We start from the raw sequence: 21962 nt of genomic DNA on the forward strand, positions 1-21962 counted from the left end.
AATGAGGCAATACTTCGCTTCTTACATTATACTGATAATGAGCCGTGCCCACTCCGAGATGACCCCAGTTTTGACCGTTTGTATAAACGGAGACCCCTATTGGACCGTTCCAGTGCCCGGTTTTCCCAAGCATACACCCCCGAGAAGTGTTTTTCTATTGATGAGTCCCTGGTACATTTTAAAGGGAGGGTTCAATTCCGAGAGTACCTGCCGGGTAAGAGGGCAAGGTATGGCGTGAAGATGTATAAGCTGTGCGAGAGTGCATCAGGGTATACCTACAGGTTTAGGATATATGAAGGAAAGGCCACCCCCAAACCAGACTGCATCCTGGACTACAATAGGTACATGGGAGGGATGGACTTGTCAAATCAAGTCCTGAAGCCCTACAGCGCCATGCGGTGTGGCATAAGAAGCTGGCCGGGCACATCATACAGATGGCTTTGTACAATGCGTATGTGCTACGTCGATGTGCAGGCCAGAGGGGAACTTTCCTGGAATTTCAAGATCTAATCTTTAGGGACCAGGAAGGGGGGGCACCCAGTACTTCTGGAAGCGAGGCCACACGCATCGTACCAGGGCAACACTTTCCAGGAGAAGGTCCCCAAACCGGTGGAAAGGGAAAGAGTCAAAAGAGGTGCAGAGTCTGCTATAAGAGGGGGATAAGGAAGAACACAATATACCAATGTGACACGTGTCCCGAAAAACCAGGGCTCTGTATAAAAGATTGTTTTAAAATGTATCATACATCCCTTGATTTTTAATTTACCCTGATGCACTCCGCACAGCTTACCCCCCTCATCTTTCCCTTCTGAGCCCTGCCGTATGCCCAGGCAGCTGATAACAGCCACATGTAGGGTATTGTCGTACCCAGGAGAACCCACATTACAATTTAAGGGGTGTATATCTCCGGTGGCGCATGCTGGGCACACTATATTGGACACTGAAATGGCATATACATATATAAAATTGCAAATCTCACACTGCACCATCTGCTGCGCATTATCTTTTACACAATACCTGTGGGGTCAAAATGCTCACTACACCTCTAGATGAATGTCTTAAGGGGTGTAGTTTTTAAAATGGGGTCACTTCTCGGGGGTTTCAACTGTACTGGTACCTCAGGGGCTTCTGCACACATGACTTAGCACCAGAAAAGCTCCAGTAGGCCAAATGGTGGTCCTTTCCTTCTGAGCCCTCCCATGGGCCCAAAGGGCAGTTTATCACCACAAGTGGGGTATTGCCGCACTAAGGACAAATTGGGCAACAAAATGGGGTATGTTGTTCCTTGTGAAAATAAGAAATTTTGATCAAAAATGACATCTTATTGGAAAAAATATCATTTTTTTCATTTCACAGCCCAATTCAAATAGGTGCTGTGAAAAAACTGTGTGGTCAAAATGATAACAAAAACCATAAATGAATTCCTTGAGGGGTGTAGTTTCCAAAATGGGGTCACTTCTGGTGGGTTTCCATTGCTTTGATACCTCTGGGGCTCTGCAAATGCAACATGGCACCTGAAAACCAATCCAGCAAAATCTGGACTCCAACAAACACATAGCGCTCCTTTCCGTCTGAGCCCTCCCATGGGCCCAAACGGCAGTTTATCACCACAAATGGGGTATTGCCGCACTAAGGACAAATTGGGCAACAAAATGGGGTATGTTGTTCCCTGGGAAAATAAGAAATTTTGATCAAAAATGACATCTTATTGGAAAAAATATAATTTTTTTCATTTCACAGCCCAATTCAAATAGGTGCTGTGAAAAACCTGTGCGGTCAAAATGATAACAAAAACCATAAATGAATTCCTTGAGGGGTGTAGTTTCCAAAATGGGGTCACTTCTGGTGGGTTTCCATTGCTTTGATACCTCTGGGGCTCTGCAAATGCGACATGGCACCCGAAAACCAATCCAGCAAAATCTGGACTCCAACAAACACATAGCGCTCCTTTCCTTCTGAGCCCTCCCATGGGCCCAAACGGCAGTTTATCACCACAAATGGGGTATTGCCGCACTAAGGACAAATTGGGCAACAAAATGGGGTATGTTGTTCCCTGTGAAAATAAGAAAATTTGATCAAAAATGACATTTTATTGGAAAAAATATCATTTTTTTCATTTCACAGCCCAATTCAAATAGGTGCTGTGAAAAAACTGTGCGGTCAAAATGATAACAAAAACCATAAATGAATTCCTTGAGGGGTGTAATTTCCAAAATGGGGTCACTTCTGGTGGGTTTCCATTGTTTTGATACCTCAACGCCTCTTCAAACCTGGCATGCTGCCTAAAATATATTCTAATAAAAAAGAGGCCTCAAAATGCACTAGGTGCTTCTTTGCTTCTAGGGCTTGTGTTTTAGTCCACGAGCGCAGTAGGGCCACATGTGGGACATTTCTAAAAACTGCAGAATCTGGACAATACATATTTAGTAGTGTTTCTCTGGTAAAACCTTCTCTGTTACTAAAAAAAAATTGAATAAAATTGAAATTCAGCAGAAAAAATGAAATTTGCAAATTTCATTTCCACTTTGCTTTAATTCTTGTGAAATGCCTGAAGGGTTAAAAAACTTTCTATATGCTGTTTTGAATACTTTGAGGGGTCTAGTTTTTAAAATGGGGTGTTTTATGGGGGTTTCTAATACATAGGCCCCTCAAATCCACTTCAGAACTGAACTGGCACCTTCAAAAAAAGGCTTTTGAAATTTTCTTAAGAATATGAGAAATTGCTGTTTATGTTCTAAACCTTGTAACGTCCAAGAAAAATAAAAGAATGTTCAAAAAACGATGCCAATCTAAAGTAGACATATGGGAAATGTGAACTAGTAACTATTTTGGGTGATATAACCGTCTGTTTTGCAAGCAGATGCATTTAAATTCTGAAAAATGCTATTTTTTGTAAATTTTCTCTAAATTTTGCAATTTTTCACAAATAAAGACTGAATATATCGACCAAATTTTACCACGAACATGAAGCCCAAAGTGTCACGAGAAAACAATCTCAGAATCGCTTGGATAGGTTTAAGCATTCCGACGTTATTACCACATAAAGTGAAATATGTCAGATTTGAAAAATGGGCTCTGAGCCTTAAGGCCCAAACTAGGCTGCGTCCTTAAGGGGTTAAGGAAAAAGCATCCCAACACTTGTAAAGCAGTTTCTCCCGAGAACGGCAATACCCCATATGTGGTCAAAAACTGCTATTTGGACACACCACAGAGCTAAGAATGGCCGGAGCGCTACTTGCATGCAGATTTTGCTTGATTGTTTTTTGGGCGCCATGTCGCATTTGTAGAGCCCCTGAGGTACCAGTACAGTAGAAACCCCTGAGAAGTGACATCATTTTGGAAACTATACCCCTCAGGGCATTCATGTAGGGGTGTAGTGAGCATTTTTACCCCACAGGTGTTTTATAGATTTTATTAGAATTAGGCAGTGAAAATTAAAAATTAAAATTTTTTAAAAAAATATTTCGATTTTGCTTCCAATTTTTTATTTTCACGAGGGGTAAAAAACACCAAACAATTTGTTACCCAATTTCTCCTGAGTATGGCAATACCCCAGAGCTCAAAATGGAAGGAGCGCCATTTGGCTTTTAGAGTGCAGATTTTGCTGGACTGGTGTACAAGCGCCATGTCACATTTGCAGAGCTCCCTTAAGTACCAGAGTAAAGTGGAAAACCCTGAGAAATGATCCCATTTTGTAAACAACACCCCTCAAGGCATTTATCATTTGCCAGGACATATGACAGGGCTTAGGAGTGAAATAGCAAATGCGCATTTGAGGCCTATTTTGGTGATTTTCGCAGCATTGGTCCACAATGAGAGGGCTCTGGAATCAAATAGTCAAACAAACTCCCAAGTAGTAACCCCCATTTTGGAAACTGCACCCCTCAAGGCATTTTTTAATGGGTGTTGTGAGCATTTTGACCCCACAATTTATTTTTTTATTAGAAATGAACGCTCAGTGGTTGGTGCAAAGTGAAAATTGCAATTTTCCACTGATATGTCATTTTAGTGCACAATATGTTGTGCCCAGCTCGTGCCACTGAAGACAAATACCTCAAACTGTTATGCGGGTTCTCCTGGGTATGGCAATGCCATATATGTAGATGTAAACCGCTGTTTGGGCACACTGTAGGGTTCAGAAGTGGGGGAACACCATTTGGCTGTTGTAGCGCAGATTTTGCTCGGCAGTTGTTCTGTGTAGGTTTTTGGCATTTCAGTTTATAATGTGGGGGCATATGTAAGCTGTGTGGAGTACATCAGGGTATAATAGGAGGGTATAATAATGCGGTAAATAAATAATAATCTGCAGATATGTGTCCAGCGTCACACTTATCTGCTTTTGAAACACTCTGCATATATTGTATCGCCATATTCTGAGAGCCAGAACTATTTTATTTTTTCTTTACCGGAGCTGTGTTATTTACTGCGGGACAATCTGTAGTTTTCATTGGTACTGTTTTGGGGTAAATGTGATTTTTTGATCACTTTATATTTCATTTTTTGGCAAGCAAGGTGACCAAAAACCAGAAATTCTGATAATGTTTTTTATTCTTTTTATCTCTGCCTTTACCGTGTTGAAAAAGCAGTGGGAGGTCTTGTTTTTTGCAGGATGGGCTGTAGTTTTTCATAGAATATCTTTGGGGTATGTGCAGTTTTTGGATCACTTTTTTTATTCTGGTAGTGACCAAAAAACAGCAATTCTGGAATTGTTCTTTTTTTTTTTTTACGGTGTTCACCGTCCGAGTTAAGTAGAGTGATATATATATAGTTCGGGTCGTTACGGATACGTTGATACAAAATATGTGTACTTTTTTTTATGTTTTCCATTTTTTCCTATAATAAAAGTCTTATTATGGGAAAAAAAGGCTGTTATTGTTTTTTTAAAGGGAATGTGTCGCAAATAAAATCTTTTTTTTTAAGTTACTTATTTCTATTATATTTTTTACGTTTTTTGCTGTATTTTTTTTTTCTTCCACATGGTGGAAAGTATTAAAAATGAAATAATAATTTGACATGTTTTCCTATGTTGGCCACCCAGAATTACAGCAAGGTGAATAAGGCAAAGCAACCTGACTCACAGCTGCCGTAAATGTGGGAGGGAATCTCATCCCCCCTCCTACAAGCAAGGAATTCAAATTGCTAAGCAGTGTCCGGCTGGCATTTTGGGAGTGATTGTACAAATGGCAGCTGGCAGAAGTTATAGGACACACCAAAAGGCTAAAGGTATGTTAACAAAGGGAAAACAGCTCCTGATTTTCAGCCATTATTTAATCAAACTCGCATTTTTGGCCGCGATTTTACTGTCGTTTTTGGAGCTGTTTATCTATAGAGTCAATGAAAAACGCCTCCAAAAACGTCCCAAGAAGTGACATGCACTTCTTTTTGGTGGGCGTCTTTTTACATGCCGTTTTTGGAAAACGGTCGCGTAAAAAACGACCCATCGGAACAGAAAGCTGTATTTCCCATTGAAACCAATGGGCAGATGTTATTAGGCGCTCTGCTTCCGATTTTTCAGACGTTTTTCGGGATGTTTACGCCCCGAAAAACAGCTAAAAACACTGCGTGTGAACATACGCTTAGAATGATAAAAGTGAAGTAAATGACTTTTCAGTTGACAGGTTCACATGGCGTGTATTTGACATGTTTTTTTGCGCATTTTGCGTGCCAAAAACCGCATAAAAAAATGCTTGATTACGCTTTTTATTTACATAATTGGTAAAGTGCGCTGTTAGTACATACAACGTGCTATTTTACACACGTGTTTTTAAAAAAACGCGTTGTGTAAATAAAGAAATGTTGAGTCAATTCCTTTCCACACACACTCAGCTCTGCTACACCCACACACACGCACGCACACGTACACACACACACACACACACACACACACAGCACTAATACACAGACACACACACAGCACTGCCACACAGACACTTAGCTCTGCTACACAGACACATACAGCACTGCTACACACAGACACACACACAGCAATGCTACACAGACACACTCAGCTCTGCTACACAAACACACACTCAGCTCTGCTACACAGACACAATACAGACACACAGCACTGCTACCCACAGACACACTCAGTTCTGCTACACAGACACATTCAGCTCTGCTACACAGACACACACACTCAGCTCTGCTACACAGACACACGCACACAGCACTACTACACACAGACACATTCAGCTCTGCTACACAGACACAACACAGACACACAGCACTGCTACCCACAGACACACTCAGTTCTGCTACACAGACACATTCAGCTCTGCTACACACAGACACACACACTCAGCTCTGCTACACAGAAACACACACAGCACTACTACACACAGACACATTCAGCTCTGCTACACACAGACACACACACTCAGCTCTGCTAAACAGACACACACACACAGCACTGCTACACAGACACACTCAGCTCTGCACACAGCAATGTGTCAAAAAACCAAACAAACATATTTAGACATGGGGGGCGCCATGGGGGGGGGGGTCATCGTGAGGGGGGTGGCCTGAGGGGGGGTCAGAGGGAGAGAGAGACAGAGACACACACACAACACACGCACACACCGTACCTGCAGTGCAGCCGGTCTTCATAATAGCACCTGCTATCTCCCTACAAACCAGCTTCTCTGCTGTGAGGCTCTGAACAGTATAGAGCCACATAGCAGACGCAATGAACAGCTCCCATTCATTGTGTCCTATGCACTGTGCTGCCGTATTCCATCTGATAATGTGTCGTTAAGAGACACACACACAGATGAAATAAAACATGGCAGCCCCCAGTAAGAAAGTGTTAATTAAAAAAACTCTGTGTGTGAAAAATTAAATAAAGTCAATATTATATTTTATTAAATAAAAACACATAAATTAATTAAAAAAAATAATCATGACACTGTACCTTTAACTTGAATCTTTTATGTTTTTTACAACATTTTTTTTTTTGTCCCATTATGGGAATTGAAGGCAAGAAGCCCTGATTGCTATTCTAATACACTGCATAGTGCAGTGTATTAGGCTTGCTGTCAGTGAATTGCTGTCAGCTCTATTAGGCTTCACCTCCTGGCGAGGACTGACAGGATTCCGTACTAGGAGGCCATTGTTAGGCCTTCGGTTGCCATAGCAACAGGCCATAGCACAGCGGGTGCCGATAATTGCTATTAGCAACCATCAGGTGTGATCGAACCCCCTAGATGCAGCGATCGCTTTTGATCGCTGAGTCTAAGGGGTTAAGCGGCCAGATCAGAGGCTAGCTCCAGTCCTGGCTGTACAGGAGGGTGTCGGCTGTAACATACAGCCGACACCCGGGGGTGATGGCGCTGGCTCAGCTTCTGAGCCAGCACCATCACGTACAGTTATGTGAGAAGGCGCTAACACACTAGCGCCCATCACGTACACTACCGTTCAAAAGTTTAGGGTCACTTAGAAATTTCTTATTTTTTAAAGAAAAGCACAGTTTTTTTCAATGAAGATAACATTAAATTAATCAGAAATACACTCTATACATTGTTAATGTGCTAAATGACTATTCTAGCTGCAAACGTCTGTTTTTTAATGCAATATCTACATAGGTGTATAGAGGCCCATTTCCAGCAACCATCACTCCAGTGTTCTAATGGTACATTGTGTTTGCTAACTGTGTTAGAAGGCTAATGGATGATTAGAAAACACTTGAAAACCCTTGTGCAATTATGTTAGCACCGCTGTAAACAGTTTTGCTGTTTAGAGGAGCTATAAAACTGACCTTCCTTTGAGCTAGTTGAGAATCTGGAGCATTACATTTGTGGGTTCGATTAAACTCTCAAAATCGCTAGAAAAAGAGAGCTTTCATGTGAAACTCGACAGTCTATTCTTGTTCTTAGAAATGAAGGCTATTCCATGTGAGAAATTGCCAAGAAACTGAAGATTTCCAACAATGGTGTGTACTACTCCCTTCAGAGGGAGAAGTGGGAGGCCCCGCTGCACAACTGAGCAACAAGACAAGTACATTAGAGTCTCTAGTTTGAGAAATAGACGCCTCACAGGTCCTCAACTGGCAGCTTCATTAAATAGTACCCGCAAAACGCCAGTGTCAATGTCTACAGTGAAGAGGCGACTCCGGGATGCTGGCCTTCAGGGCAGAGTGGCAAAGAAAAAGCCATATTTGAGACTGGCTAATAAATGGAAAAGATTAATATGGGCAAAAGCACACAGACATTAGATAGAGGAAGATTGGAAAAAAGTGTTATGGACAGACGAATCGAAGTTTGAGGTGTTTGGATCACACAGAAGAACATTTGTGAGACACAGAACAATTGAAAAGATGCTGGAAGAGTGCCTGACGCCATCTGTCAAGCATGGTGGAGGTAATGTGATGGTCTGGGGTTGCTTTGGTGCTGGTAAAGTGGGAGATTTGTACAAGGTAAAAGAGATTTTGATTAAGGAAGGCTATCACTCCATTTTGCAACGCCATGCCATAACCTATGGACAGCACTTGATTGGAGCCAATTTCATCCTACAACAGGACAATGACCCAAAGCACACCTCCAAATTATGCAAGATCTATTTAGGGAAGAAGCAGGCAGCTGGTATTCTATCTGTAATGGAGTGGCCAGCGCAGTCACCAGATCTCAACCCCATAGAGCTGTTGTGGGAGCAGCTTGACCATATGGTACACAAGAAGTGCCCATCAAGCCAATCCAACTTGTGGGAGGGCCTTCTGGAAGCATGGGGTGAAATTTCTCCTGATTACCTCAGCAAATTAACAGCTAGAATGCCAAAGGTCTGCAATGCTGTAATTGCTGCAAATGGAGCATTCTTTGACGAAAGCAAAGTTTGAAGGAGAAAATTATTATTTCAAATAAAAATCATTATTTCTAACCTTGTCAATGTCTTGACTATATTTTCTAGTCATTTTGCAACTCATTTGATAAATATAAGTGTGAGTTTTCATGGAAAACACAAAATTGTCTGGGTGACTCCAAACTTTTGAACGGTAGTGTAACTGTACGTGATTTTGCGGGAACGGGTTGATTTGGATAAGAGGGCACATTGTTACACGTCCGATCTCCTCACTTTCATGAGGAGATCAGACACTGTAACACTGTTTACAGCTCATTTCTTGTTGTCATGAGCTGTGATTGGTCAGTCTGCTGTGACTGACCAATCACAGCGATAACCGGCAGTGGACCTCTATGATTGGTCCCCTCCCGTCTTCCTGTGCCGAACAACTGTCATTAACAGTTGATGGCACAGTTCTGTCACCTTGTCCTTTGACAGGGTGACAGTTGTTAGCCAGGACGCACCAGTATGTCTCGGTGCCTTAAAGCATTGCAAAACAGGACATACTGGTGCATCCTGGTGCATTAAGGGGTTAATACATAGATTCAACAGCATGATAACATCTATTTTCACTTTTGCAATCTTCCTAAATATGAGGTATATGCTACATCAATGTAGTTTAGAATTTAAAGTGGTTGTTCAGAATTATAAAAACTTTTTCTCTTTCTTTTTTTTAGGAACAGTGCCATTCTTGTCCATGGACTCTGTCGATTTCAACTCAGCCTCTTTTATAATTGAATGGTGATAAGTTACAATACCATACACAGCTAAGTGTAGCGCTGTGCAACCTTAATGTCTACAGGCTTCAACTAGGTTTTTATGAAATTAGCATGACAAATGCATAAGGCTTGCATGGGAGGGAAGATAAATCTTCAAAGCAGTCGTCAATGCTGTCCATCTAAGCTATGCTGAGTATAGGTAGAGCATTATATATTATTTTATTTGAGTTTCAATTAATATACTACAGACATTATGTTATACAAAAGAATACTTCTGTAGAACTTACTTTATTGCTTCACACATGTCCAGTCCCATCTTAACACAGTTTCTAGCATGATTTGGCAAGGAAATTGGTAACCCAGATACACAGTAGTAGCAGTCACCTAAGATTTTAATTCGCATACATTCATTTTCCTGTAAAAGAAGACATGACAGAGTGTAAAAGAAGGTATTATAAACTCATAATAGCATAACAGTACCTTAGTCACAAAGAGAAAATCTATATCTACTGTGAAGGATCACCACTATGTATATTTGTGTGCTTGCAAAAATCATTATTATCCTTACATAAAGCTTCTCAGTATATCATATTCTGCTATAATGCTATGTAGTATGACAAGATGGCACAAGATGGCGCTGGAGGATGAGACAACGCTCTGGAATGTGAACAAAAGCAACATTGAAGTTTGTAACCACAAAACTTCTGCCAACTTACCGAACAAATAAGAAAAGGGCATGTTTGAACAAGAACCAATTAGCACCTTGGAGGCGTCCCAAGATCATATACTGATAATTTACGTCATTTTTGCTATATGAGTTTTTGCATTGTTTTAAATAAAGGGTTGTGCGCCCCTACACGCATCGAGTGAGGACATTCTACCTGAACTCTGCTTCCGGTGTAATTCTTCCTGCACTACTCGGTGAAAACCAGGCTGACTAGCTGAGGACCTGACTCCACAATTGGCGCCCAACGTGGGGCTGTATTGGCCACTGACCGGTCCATCCCATGACCTGACGTTTACATCGTCCTGATCGATCCGGGGACACTCACCGAGACTGATCACCTCTTGGACACGGTAAGGTTGCTGATGATATAGGCATCTTATTTGTTGTCCGTGAGTGTTCCTGCGAATTGTGACGGATTGTGTTAGTCAGTCTGGGGGGGGGGAAAGTCTGAACAACAGAGACTGTGTTAGTTGGCATACAGTCCCAAGAACCTAGTGTAAAGAACTGTTGTTTCCCTTTAAGTCAGCCTGTGGGTGGAATATAGATAATAGGAGAAGAAGAGACTGGTAGAAAAAAAACAAAAAAAACACACGAGTGGTAGTATTAGAGGTAGGAGGTATAACCTATAGTGGTAGTATTAGAGGTAGGAGGTATAACCTATAGTGGTAGTATTAGAGGTAGGAGGTATAACCTATAGTGGTAGTATTAGAGGTAGGAGGTATAACCTATAGTGGTAGTATTAGAGGTAGGAGGTATAACCTATAGTGGTAGTATTAGAGGTAGGAGGTATAACCTATAGTGGTAGTATTAGAGGTAGGAGGTATAACCTATAGTGGTAGTATTAGAGGTAGGAGGTATAACCTATAGTGGTAGTATTAGAGGTAGGAGGTATAACCTATAGTTGTAGTATTAGAGGTAGGAGGTATAACCTATAGTGGTAGTATTAGGGGTAGGAGGTATAACCTATAGTGGTAGTATTAGAGGTAGGAGGTATAACCTATAGTGGTAGTATTCGAGGTAGGAGGTATAACCTATAGTGGTAGTATTAGAGGTAGGAGGTATAACCTATAGTGGTAGTACGATAGGGATGATGGAAGTCCTAAAAAGTGTGTTTAAAACAAAAGGAGGGACGCCTCCCAACTTTAAGTTCAGCGCGCGCGAGTTAGTTGAGAAAAGAGAAGGAAAAAAAAAGTATGTTGGTAAGATGAAGAAAATGATGGGAATATGCGGATTGCCCGCTGAAGGTAGATTGCAGCCTGAGAAATAGCCGGGAATTGTGAAAAAATGTAAAGGCAAGTTAGAAGATGAAGGACTAACAGACGCGGCCAACTCGTGGGCGCGAACAGCTGCAGCCATTAGTAAAGAAGATTATGTTGAAATAGAATGTAGAGACAAAGAAAGGACAAGTGAATCATTATCTGTATGGAAAGAATGAACAGCCACCGCCCTATAATGGCTGCCAATGCTAGTTATGTCCACAATGTGGACAACAGAACCCCCTAGCGGCAGAAAATTGTGCAGTATGCGGATTGGCCCGCCCATACCCAGTCCCTCCTTGTGTTCCACCAGATGATGCAACAAAAGGGGGGCTATAGTGGAAGATGCAGGGAACAAAAAAGACACTTTGAGAACCCAGAGAAGGGATCTTAGCCAGATTACATGTTGGAATTGTGATATTCAGCCCGATGTTCTTCCCGTCCAGTTGAGCCTCCCAATTCTTTGATTGCTGCATAGGAAACTGGCAACCCTGATGTCTCCCTCTGCCCAGTGCTCTCACCGAGCATCATTGATGGTGCCTGTAACTTTACCCACAGGGAAAATATTTATTTTCTAGTAGACACAGGGGCAGCCAGAACTGTATTACAAACCAAATATGTACCGGCAGAGTTGTTATCACCAGACTATATAGATTATGAAGGGGTGGAGGAAACATCATTTCAGTTACAGTTAACAAAACCATTGCGACTGAATATATATGACACACAATCAATTGTCTCCCGTGTGTTAGTGTCATCACACACTCCCTACAATTTATTGGGGACAGATATACTCAGTGCCCTGGGAGCAGCATTGGATTTTTCTTCTGGCACACCTACATTAACTTCAGCCATTCCAGAGTCCCTGCTATTCAAACTCCTTAGTATGGCAATATCAACAGAAAATGTATTCAGAGCATATATCAAACCATCAGGTATGACAATTAATTATCAAAATCCAAAAATATACCTGATGTATAAATAACATCAGGTATATTTCTGGATTCCTTAGTATGGCAAGTATGCCGGACTGAAAAAGCCCCAAGTACCCCTCCCCTTTGGTTGGCAGACATCCCAGAAAAACTATGGGCACAAGATAAGATGGATGTAGGAGTTTTAAATGTGCCGCCTGTACAAGTAAATCTAAAACCAGATATGTAGAACCATTCTGTCTGTATAAAGCAAGACGCTGCTATAGAAAAGGATATTAACTCCTTACTGGAGAACAATCTCATAGTGCGCATAATCTTGCTTTTCAACACTCCCTTTTACCTAGTAAAGAAAAATACACTGCCCGGTCAACCTGTACAGTAGCGGATGGTACATGATCTACGGGCTGTAAATGCTGTGACAATAATTAATACACCACAAGTGCCTAACCCACATACCCTCCTTAACCAGGTCCCCGGCACTGCAGTCTATTTCACAGTTATAGACTTAGCTAATGCTTTCTTCTCCATCCCGCTGGATAAAGAGTGCCAGCAGTATTTTGCATTTACACATAGGGGAAGACAATATGCTTGGGTAGTGCTGCCACAGGGTGCCGCAAACTCCCCTGATATCTTCTCACGTACTATGAAAGATATTCTGGACACCTGGCAGCCCACCAATCAGTCATCAGTTCTACTGCAATATGTAGATGATTTGTTATTTTGTAGTGAGAGTCTGGAGAACAGTGAAACAGATTCTAAATCACTATTAGGGCATGTGCACACGATGACAGGCTTTTACGGCTGAAATGACAGACTGTTTTCAGGAGAAAACAGCTGCCTCATTTCAGCCGTAATTCCTCCTCCTCAAATTTTGCGAGGCTTCTCTGACAGCCGTAAATTACGTCTGAAAGAAGTGTCCTGCACTTCTTTTGACGAGGCTGTATTTTTACGCGTCGTCGTTTGACAGCTGTCAAACGACGACGCGTAAATTACAGGTTGTCTGCACAGTACGTCGGCAAACCCATTCAAATGAATGGGCAGATGTTTGCCAACGTATTGTAGCCCTATTTTCAGGCGTAAAACGAGGCATAATACGCCTCGTTTACGCCTGAAAATAGGTCGTGTGAACCCAGCCTCAATGTTCCTAGAAGAAGTTGGCTGTAAAGCGAGCAAGCACAAGCTGCAATTATGTGTCAAAACAGTTGTTTTCCTTGGTCACTGTATTTCCCAAGGTATGAAACACTTAACTCCTGACAGGCTGGAAATGATACAGAAACACCCAGTCCCTAGAAATCCTAAACAATTGAGGACTTTCCTGGGTTTAATAGGGTGCTGCAGAGCCTGGATCAGGGATGCCTCTGCTATGATGCAACCATTATATGACTGTCTCACCTCTGACCCATTTGTACTGTCACCTGAGGCAATTGACAATTTTCACTCCCTGAAACTGTCACTGACTACAAGGCCAGCACTGGGACTTCCTGACTACAATAAGCCATTTACTCTGTTCTGCCATGAACAGGCAGGCCATGCCTCTGGAGTATTAGCCCAAGATCATGGAGGCAAGATGCGACCACTTGCTTATTACTCCCTTGCTCTGGATCCCATTGTACTAGGATCCCCAACCTGCATACACGCTGTCTCAGCAGCAGCAGCTTTAGTCGATAAAGCAACAGATATTGTACTCCAACATGACATTATTGTGCAAGTCCCACACGCAGTGCAAGAAATGATGAACACAGTCAAGACAAAACACTTATCAGTTGCAAGACTTACTAAAATTGAACTTCCTCTTCTGTCCCCTAATGTGACTATCAAACGTTGTGTTGCTCTGAATCCAGCTACACTCCTGCCCCTAGATTCTGAACAAAAGGAGGGAGGAGTGGGGGGACAGGCACATGGACACCCCCCCCCCCCTTATTTTTCAACTATCCACTGATGATGAACTATTTAATTTTGAACATGAACATGACTGTCAAAGCCTAGTGGATATGGAATCAAACGGCATAAACAGTATATTTGATGTTGCTCTGATTAACCCTGATGCTGAGTATTTTGTAGATGGATCTCGATATTGGAGCGAAGACAAAGGACATTTCCTCACCGGGTATGCAGTGGTCCACAATGGTAAGGCCGTCATACAACAGTCCCTACCCTCCAGAAGCTCAGCTCAGGAGGCAGAACTAAAAGCACCCGCTGAGGCGTGTAAATTGGGTAAGGGACATCGTGTCAACATATACACTGACTCCACATATGCCTTTGGAGTTGCACATGACTTTGGGACAATATGGAGAGCAAGAGGCTTCTTGACCTCGGCAGGTAAACCTATAAAGAATGCAAAAGCAGTAGAAGAACTTTTAGAATCACTGCACATGCCAGAACCAGTCTCTCAGCCTCCTTCAATTCCTGGCTTCCATCAACTGCAAGGTGTCCCTAAAAAGGTCCAGTGGGCTGCCACCAAAGTTATCTTCCTTGGACATTGCCTTTCTCACGGCACCAAGCACCTCACTGATGCAAGAAAGACAGCCATACTCAACATCCCCCCTCCCCGAGGACTCAAGCAGCTCCAAGCTTTCCTTGGTATGATCACATATTGCCGAGAATGGCTTCCCAACGCCTCTTCCCTCATGCAACCTCTGTATGACGAAGTCAAGACCGGCATGAAAACCGCCCAACTTTCACCACCGGCCATTACAGCTTTTCATCAACTTAAGGAACTGATTACCTCGGCTCCCGCTCCTGGCATTTCAAACTATAACCAAGACTTTCAGTTGTATGTCTCTCAAGATTCAGGGCACGCCTCAGGTGTCCTGACTCAAATACACGGCTCTCACCCTCGCCCTATAGGGTACTACTCGTGCCGTCTGGACCCTGTCGCCCAAACTGCTCCCACCTGCTTGAAAACCGTCCTTGCAGCCAAAGAACTGATTGACAAGACTTCGGATATAGTTCTTGGTCATTCCCTCACCATTTTAGCCCCCCATGATATCAAGGCCATCCTCGATCAAAGTCAACAAAATCACCTCTCCATGCAACGACAAATCCGGTTGCAATGCAGTTTATTACTGCCAGATAATATAATTATAAAAAAATGCTCAAATTTGAATCCTGCCACCTTGCTTCCCTATTTCAGGGGGGAAGATCACCATGAACATACTCTTGATTCCCCCGAAGACACTCTCCATGATTGTCAAGAAGTGATGCAACAAGAAACATCCCGCCTCCCCACAGTGGCCGAAACACAATTGTCTTAAGCCGACCTGACGTTATATACGGATGGATCACGATATGCAGACGATACCGGAAGATACCACACCGGATATGCTGTCGTAGACGATCACGGCATCATCTGTGCTGAGACTTTGCCACCACACATGTCAGCTCAAGAAGCAGAGCTGAAAGCTCTTACTGAGGCCTGTCGTTACGCCAAGGACCGTGTGCCCAACATCTATACTGACTCTCGCTATGCCTTCGGAGTGGCACATGATTATGGTATAGTATGGGCCCTGAGAGGTTTCAAGACGGCTGCAGGAACTCCGATACGACATGCTGATGCAGTTCAAGCTCTGATACAGGCCCTTCAACTGCCTACAAAGGTGGCCATCATCAAGACCAAGGCTCATGGAAGACTCAACTCAAAGGAAGCTCAAGGCAACCACCGGGCCGATCAAGCGGCTAAGGACGCTGCAAGTGGTTGTCCACTATTCAAAAGGGAATCAAGGGTGGCAGGAACACAATCAACTGGCATCTATGTCACCACCAGAGCCGGTAGTACACAAGTTGACTATCCTCCCGACGGCCCTCCCACGGTACAACTCCTTCAGGAGTTCCAGAAGAATGCTAGCCACAATGAGAAAGAGCTATGGGCAAAAGGAGGTGCAACTCAGGAGGTTTGCGACGGTTTATGGCGGTTGAACCAATGTCTATGTCTACCTACCACTTTGTATCCTTCCATTGTTCAGTGGGCGCATGGACCCACCCATCGGGGGAAGAACCAAATGATCACTGCTATCAACAAACTATATTTTGCCCCTGCTATATCAGTCCCGGTCCTCAAGTACACCCAGAGTTGTCAAATCTGCAGCACCGGTAACCCAGGCCGGACGGTCGCCACTCCAAAGAAGCATCTGGCCAAGCCTCTTTATCCATTTCAAAGGATACAGATAGACCATATCCAGCTGCCAAAGAGCGGCCGCTTTGAGTATGTGTTAGTTGTCGTTGATATGTTCTCCGGATGGCCAGAAGCCTACCCCGTGACCAACATGACGGCCCGAACCACCGTCAAGAAGTTGCTCACTGACGTTGTATGCAGATTTGGAATCCCGGAAGTCATTGAGAGCGACCAAGGTCCGGCATTTACAGCGGACGTTACCCGCCAACTGTGGCAGTTAGTGGGGGCAGATCTAGGTCTACACACTCCCTACCACCCTCAGAGTAGTGGTAAAGTGGAAAGACTAAATGGTACATTAAAAAACAAGATTCTAAAAGCTAGCAAGGAAGTGGCCCTGCCATGGCCAGAAATATTGCCAATAGCTCTGTGCTCTGTCCGTAACACCCCAAAGCAGCCCACCGGCCTTACCCCTTATGAAATAATGTTTGGGGGAATTCCAAGAATGGTTTGTTATTACCCCCAGCAACTCAGTGCGGGTAATGATACCCTTGTCAATTTTGTTATAACTCTGTGTAAAGAATTAACAGTAACACATGCTGCAGTGTTTTCTTCCATTCCAGATCCTGACAACAATACAGGTACCCATAAACTGTTGCCGGGAGACTACGTTGTGGTTAAGAAACACGTCCGAGGAACCCTTGAGGTCAGATTTGATTATCCTTATCAAGTCCTCCTGATCTCACCCACGGCTGTGAAGTTAGAGGGACGACCTACTTGGGTCCACGCGAGCCACTGCAAGAAGGTTCCAACTCCAGTTGACCTCGCACCACAGTGAAATGTTTCTGATATATATCCTTTCGTTTACTTTGGTTCTCGAGGTGTCTGCCCAGCAGGTGTCTATTACGCAAACCGGGATTTATCCTAACCGTATGACGACTTTCTGGTATAACTCTTCTAACACCCATGTAGATGTGTACCAGTTCGACTATTGTGCAGTGGTGGGGTTGTGCATGGTAGATCAGGCCTGGACTTGTAGCCAGTACAGAGATGTTGGTCCATACATATGTGTCACAGATAAATACTGGTTAAAGAAAATAGATATGACCCCTAGTAGTTGGCGGGCACATCAACAATAGCAAAAAGAAAGGCTGCCTGCAAGCAGCCAAGCCCAATTTCCCAACTACAAATTATAGTGGAATAAAAATAAAAAATACCTTTATTAGGCTACGTATAGCCAGACAGACCACATAAATTTTGATTAAAATTGTCACTACCTAGAAGCCAGACTAAATGTAGAATACCTGTGTGATAACAGGCATGAGTGGTATTAGACTTAGGAATAGTGTGAGGTTCCCTAGCCAGTTAAATTGTCAGACTAGCTAATAGTAGACAGTGAGTCCGGTCAACGGCAGGTATTTAAAATTCTAACAGCCCCCCCGACATGTTTCGCTACCAGGTAGCGTCCTCAGGGGTACACGGGGCTAATGCATTAGCTAATGGTAGCGAAACATGTCGGGGGGGCTGTTAGAATTTTAAATACCTGCCGTTGACCGGACTCACTGTCTACTATTAGCTAGTCTGACAATTTAACTGGCTAGGGAACCTCACACTATTCCTAAGTCTAATACCACTCATGCCTGTTATCACACAGGTATTCTACATTTAGTCCGGCTTCAAGGTAGTGACAATTTTAATCAAAATTTATGTGGTCTGTCTGGCTATACGTAGCCTAATAAAGGTATTTTTTATTTTTATTCCACTATAATTTGTAGTTGGGAAATTGGGCTTGGCTGCTTGCAGGCAGCCTTTCTTTTTACAGATAAATACTGGGGTACGGATTGTGGATATTGGGGGGCAGTCGGGTGGAACACTGGTCCAGATTGGGCATACAAACCTAGTAGTGCCCAGTCAAGAAGGGACTCCAATGGCAAATCAATATTGACCCGTATGACCCTTCTTAAAAGCGGAGAATGTTCACCACACGGTAGGGTCGGAAGCAATAAGCCCCTCACTCTCACAACAGAAAACCCTAGTAAAGTGGACGAGGGCATCTATGTGCTGGGCTTAGCCAAATTGGGGAGTGGCATAATGGGTAAATTCAAGTTGCAAGATATGAACAACAATGTTAATTGGCAACCCAAAAACACTTTACAACCACAGATCAAAACACTTAAGGAAAATTACAGGGACATGATAGCTATAGCAGACCCAAATTTCGAAAATACCATGGCCGTTGAAACTGGGTTCAGTGACACCAACCTCTGGTTGGAATGGGTGAAGTATACGGCTAACACTGCAAATAAATCCAACTGCTATGTGTGCGCCAGAGCCAGATCCCATTTAGGGATGGTACCCCTGACACTGCCCGAAGATACACATGAGTGTTTTCTAAGTTTATACACGAATAAAACCACCAATGATACTCAATGTAAGAAATGGAAGGAGGAATACCCAATCCACGCCCACTGCACGGGATAACTGTATACCCTGGTAATTATACTTGTTTCACTGGCTCCCAAGCCAACGGTCGGTTTTTAGGTAACTTTACCGACGGATACTGCGCTAGCTATAGTTCCCTCACTTCAGACAAACTGCAACGACAGGTACTATCTTTAGGAGATATTTACTGGATATGTGGCGACTTAAAAATAAGGACTAAATTAACTGGCAACTGGACAGGGCAGTGTGCCTTAGCTAAAGCAATCATGCCATTTCACATAATGACTGAGACTCATCATGAACAGTCAAGTAACAGTCACATATTAAACAGACAGAAGCGGTCTGAATCCCCCAAAGGAAGTTTTGACCCCCATGTATATATAGATACGATTGGAGTACCAAGGGGCGTCCCAGATTAGTTCAAAGCACGTGATCAAGTGGCAGCAGGGTTTGAATCCATACTCCCAATAATTACAGTAAACAAGAATGTAGATTGGATAAATTATCTTTATTACAACGAACAACGCTATGTCAATTACACTCGTGACGCATTACAAGGATTTTGCAGACCAGTTAGGGCCCACTTCAACCATGGCTTTCCAAAATAGGTTAGCGTTAGACATGGTTCTAGCCGAGAAAGCAGGTGTATGCGCTATGGTAAAAGGAGTTTGCTGTACATACGTTCCCGATAACACCGGCCCTAATGGTAAAACTACTATGGCAATTAAAAAACTGGAGAACTTGTCAGCTGAACTTAAGCAGAATTCTGGAATAAATAATCCTTGGGACCAGTATTTCAAATGGTTTTCCGACTGGAAGAGTGTCCTTGCACAAGTAGGAGGTCATTATTTTAATAATAATAATTATTCTTTTGGTAATTGCATGTTGTGTGGTCCCTTGTGTAAGAAAACTTATCACAAAGACTGTTGACCAGGCGGTTCCCGATGTTGCTTTAACCTGCCTAGAGGAAAAAGATTTCTACACCGACGCAGAATCCGCTAGTCCCTTTAAAACAGTTGTGTATTATCAGAACAATTAATCCAAAGGTAGGGAAAGTTAGGATCATTCAGGAACCAGGATAGTCCAGGTACAAAGGGGGGTTACTCATAAGGAGTAGCTCATCTCAAACTGGTGAAGAAATCCAAAACCCCTACCCACCTGGTTCGAGTGATCAGTAGGTTGCTAGACTAACTCAGGGGCAGCAAGGGATAATAATAATAATAATAATTTTTAGGGGGGACTGTGAAGGATCACCACTATGTATATTTGTGTGCTTGCAAAAATCATTATTATCCTTACATAAAGCTTCTCAGTATATCATATTCTGCTATAATGCTATGTAGTATGACAAGATGGCACAAGATGGCGCTGGAGCATGAGACAACGCAAAGGGCATGTTTGAACAAGAACCAATTAGCACCTTGGAGGCGTCCCAAGATCATATACTGATCATTTACGTCATTTTTGCTATATGAGTTTTTGCATTGTTTTAAATAAAGGGTGGGGCGCCCCTACATGCATCGAGTGAGGGCATTCTACCTGAACTCTGCTTCCGGTGTAATTCTTCCCGCGCTACTCGGTGAAAACCAGGCTGACTAACTGAGGACCTGACTCCACACTACTGTAATGAAAACCATAAATGTATAGTATTTATTGGATAGCTACGATTAAAAAGCTTCATGATGTAGTCAAACCAATTTCCCTTTGTTTTATTTTCTCTGAAATTGTCTGTCATTATACTTTATATCTGGGGCAGCAAGGAGTTTGGATGCAAAAACTAAAAGCTCTGTGAATTGTTTTGTTGTTATGTCATTTTATCCTGGTCTCACAAAAACTGCACCAGCACCCTAAGGCCTAGTTCATACAGAGTTTTTTTGCAGGAAGAAAAAAATCTGCCACAAAATTACTTCTGCCTGCAGGTTATTTTTCCGCATTTTTGCAGCATTTTGTTTTGCCTGCGGCCATTAAATTTAATGCAAGGACCGCATGCAAAAAATGCAGCAAAAAACTTTTTGAAAGAGCACCGCAGGTATTTTCTGCCTCTCATTGAATTTACTGGGATATCAGAGACAGAAACAGTGGCGAAGAAGAACGCGCCGCTATTTTTTCCACCTCTGCCTTTCATTGAAATTAATGGAGGCGATTTTGGCAATTTTTTATTGCTGATTCCGACGCAGTTTTCACGTTAAAAAAACTCTGTGTGAACTGACCCTTAGCCTTCACCCTAAAGCCTGGATCACACATACAGTTTTGATTCAATTTTTGCCTCAGATTCCTTAGCCAAAGACAGAAGTCGATCGAAAATCTAAGAATCAAGATGGAGGCTTTTTTAACCCCTTAAAGTCCTGTGACGTACTATCACGTAACGGGCGTTGGCCTGTTAACACAAACTTCTGTACTATTACGGCATTGCGATAAAGAGGCTCTGCCACCACATTATAAGTGCCATATTGTACATGACGCGATCGGCGCTGTAATGTAGATTACAGCAGTGTTTTTTATTTAGAAAAAGGATCATTTTTGACGGAGTTATGACCTATTTTAGCTTTATGCTAATGAGTTTCTTAATGAACACTGGGCATGTTTTACTTTTTGGTTAAGTGGGCGTTGTACAGAGGAGTGTATGACGCTGACCAATCAGCGTCATACACTTCTCTCCATTCATTTACACAGCACATAGCGATATAGCTATATCGCTATGTGCAGCCACATAAACACACTGTAATGTTACTGCAGTGTCCTGACAATGAATATACATTACCTCCAGCCGGGACGTAATGTGTATTTAGAAATCCTGACACTTCGCTAACACAATCCCGACACTACAGCACAGCAAGCGTAATCTCGCGAGATTACGCTGTAAACTGTCATTTCAAATGAGATTACGCTTGCTGTGCTGTTTTCAAAGGAGCGGTCTGTGTGGCATTATTTTTTTTTAGTAACTACTGT

At 42.8% G+C, this 21962-nt stretch overlaps 1 protein-coding gene across 1 annotated transcript in view; it reads right to left on the minus strand.

Moving 5' to 3' along the window:
* ADCY2 (adenylate cyclase 2) overlaps positions 1-21962 on the minus strand; it is an 831331-nt gene that overhangs the window by 384426 nt on the left and 424943 nt on the right. Inside the window, exon 7 of the mRNA XM_075826916.1 lies at positions 9836-9963. Coding sequence (XP_075683031.1) covers positions 9836-9963 — 128 coding nt within the window. The remainder of the gene's footprint in view (positions 1-9835; positions 9964-21962) is intronic.

Source organism: Rhinoderma darwinii, chromosome 5 (genome assembly GCF_050947455.1).
Source record: "Rhinoderma darwinii isolate aRhiDar2 chromosome 5, aRhiDar2.hap1, whole genome shotgun sequence".
Taxonomy (NCBI): Eukaryota; Metazoa; Chordata; class Amphibia; order Anura; family Rhinodermatidae; genus Rhinoderma; species Rhinoderma darwinii.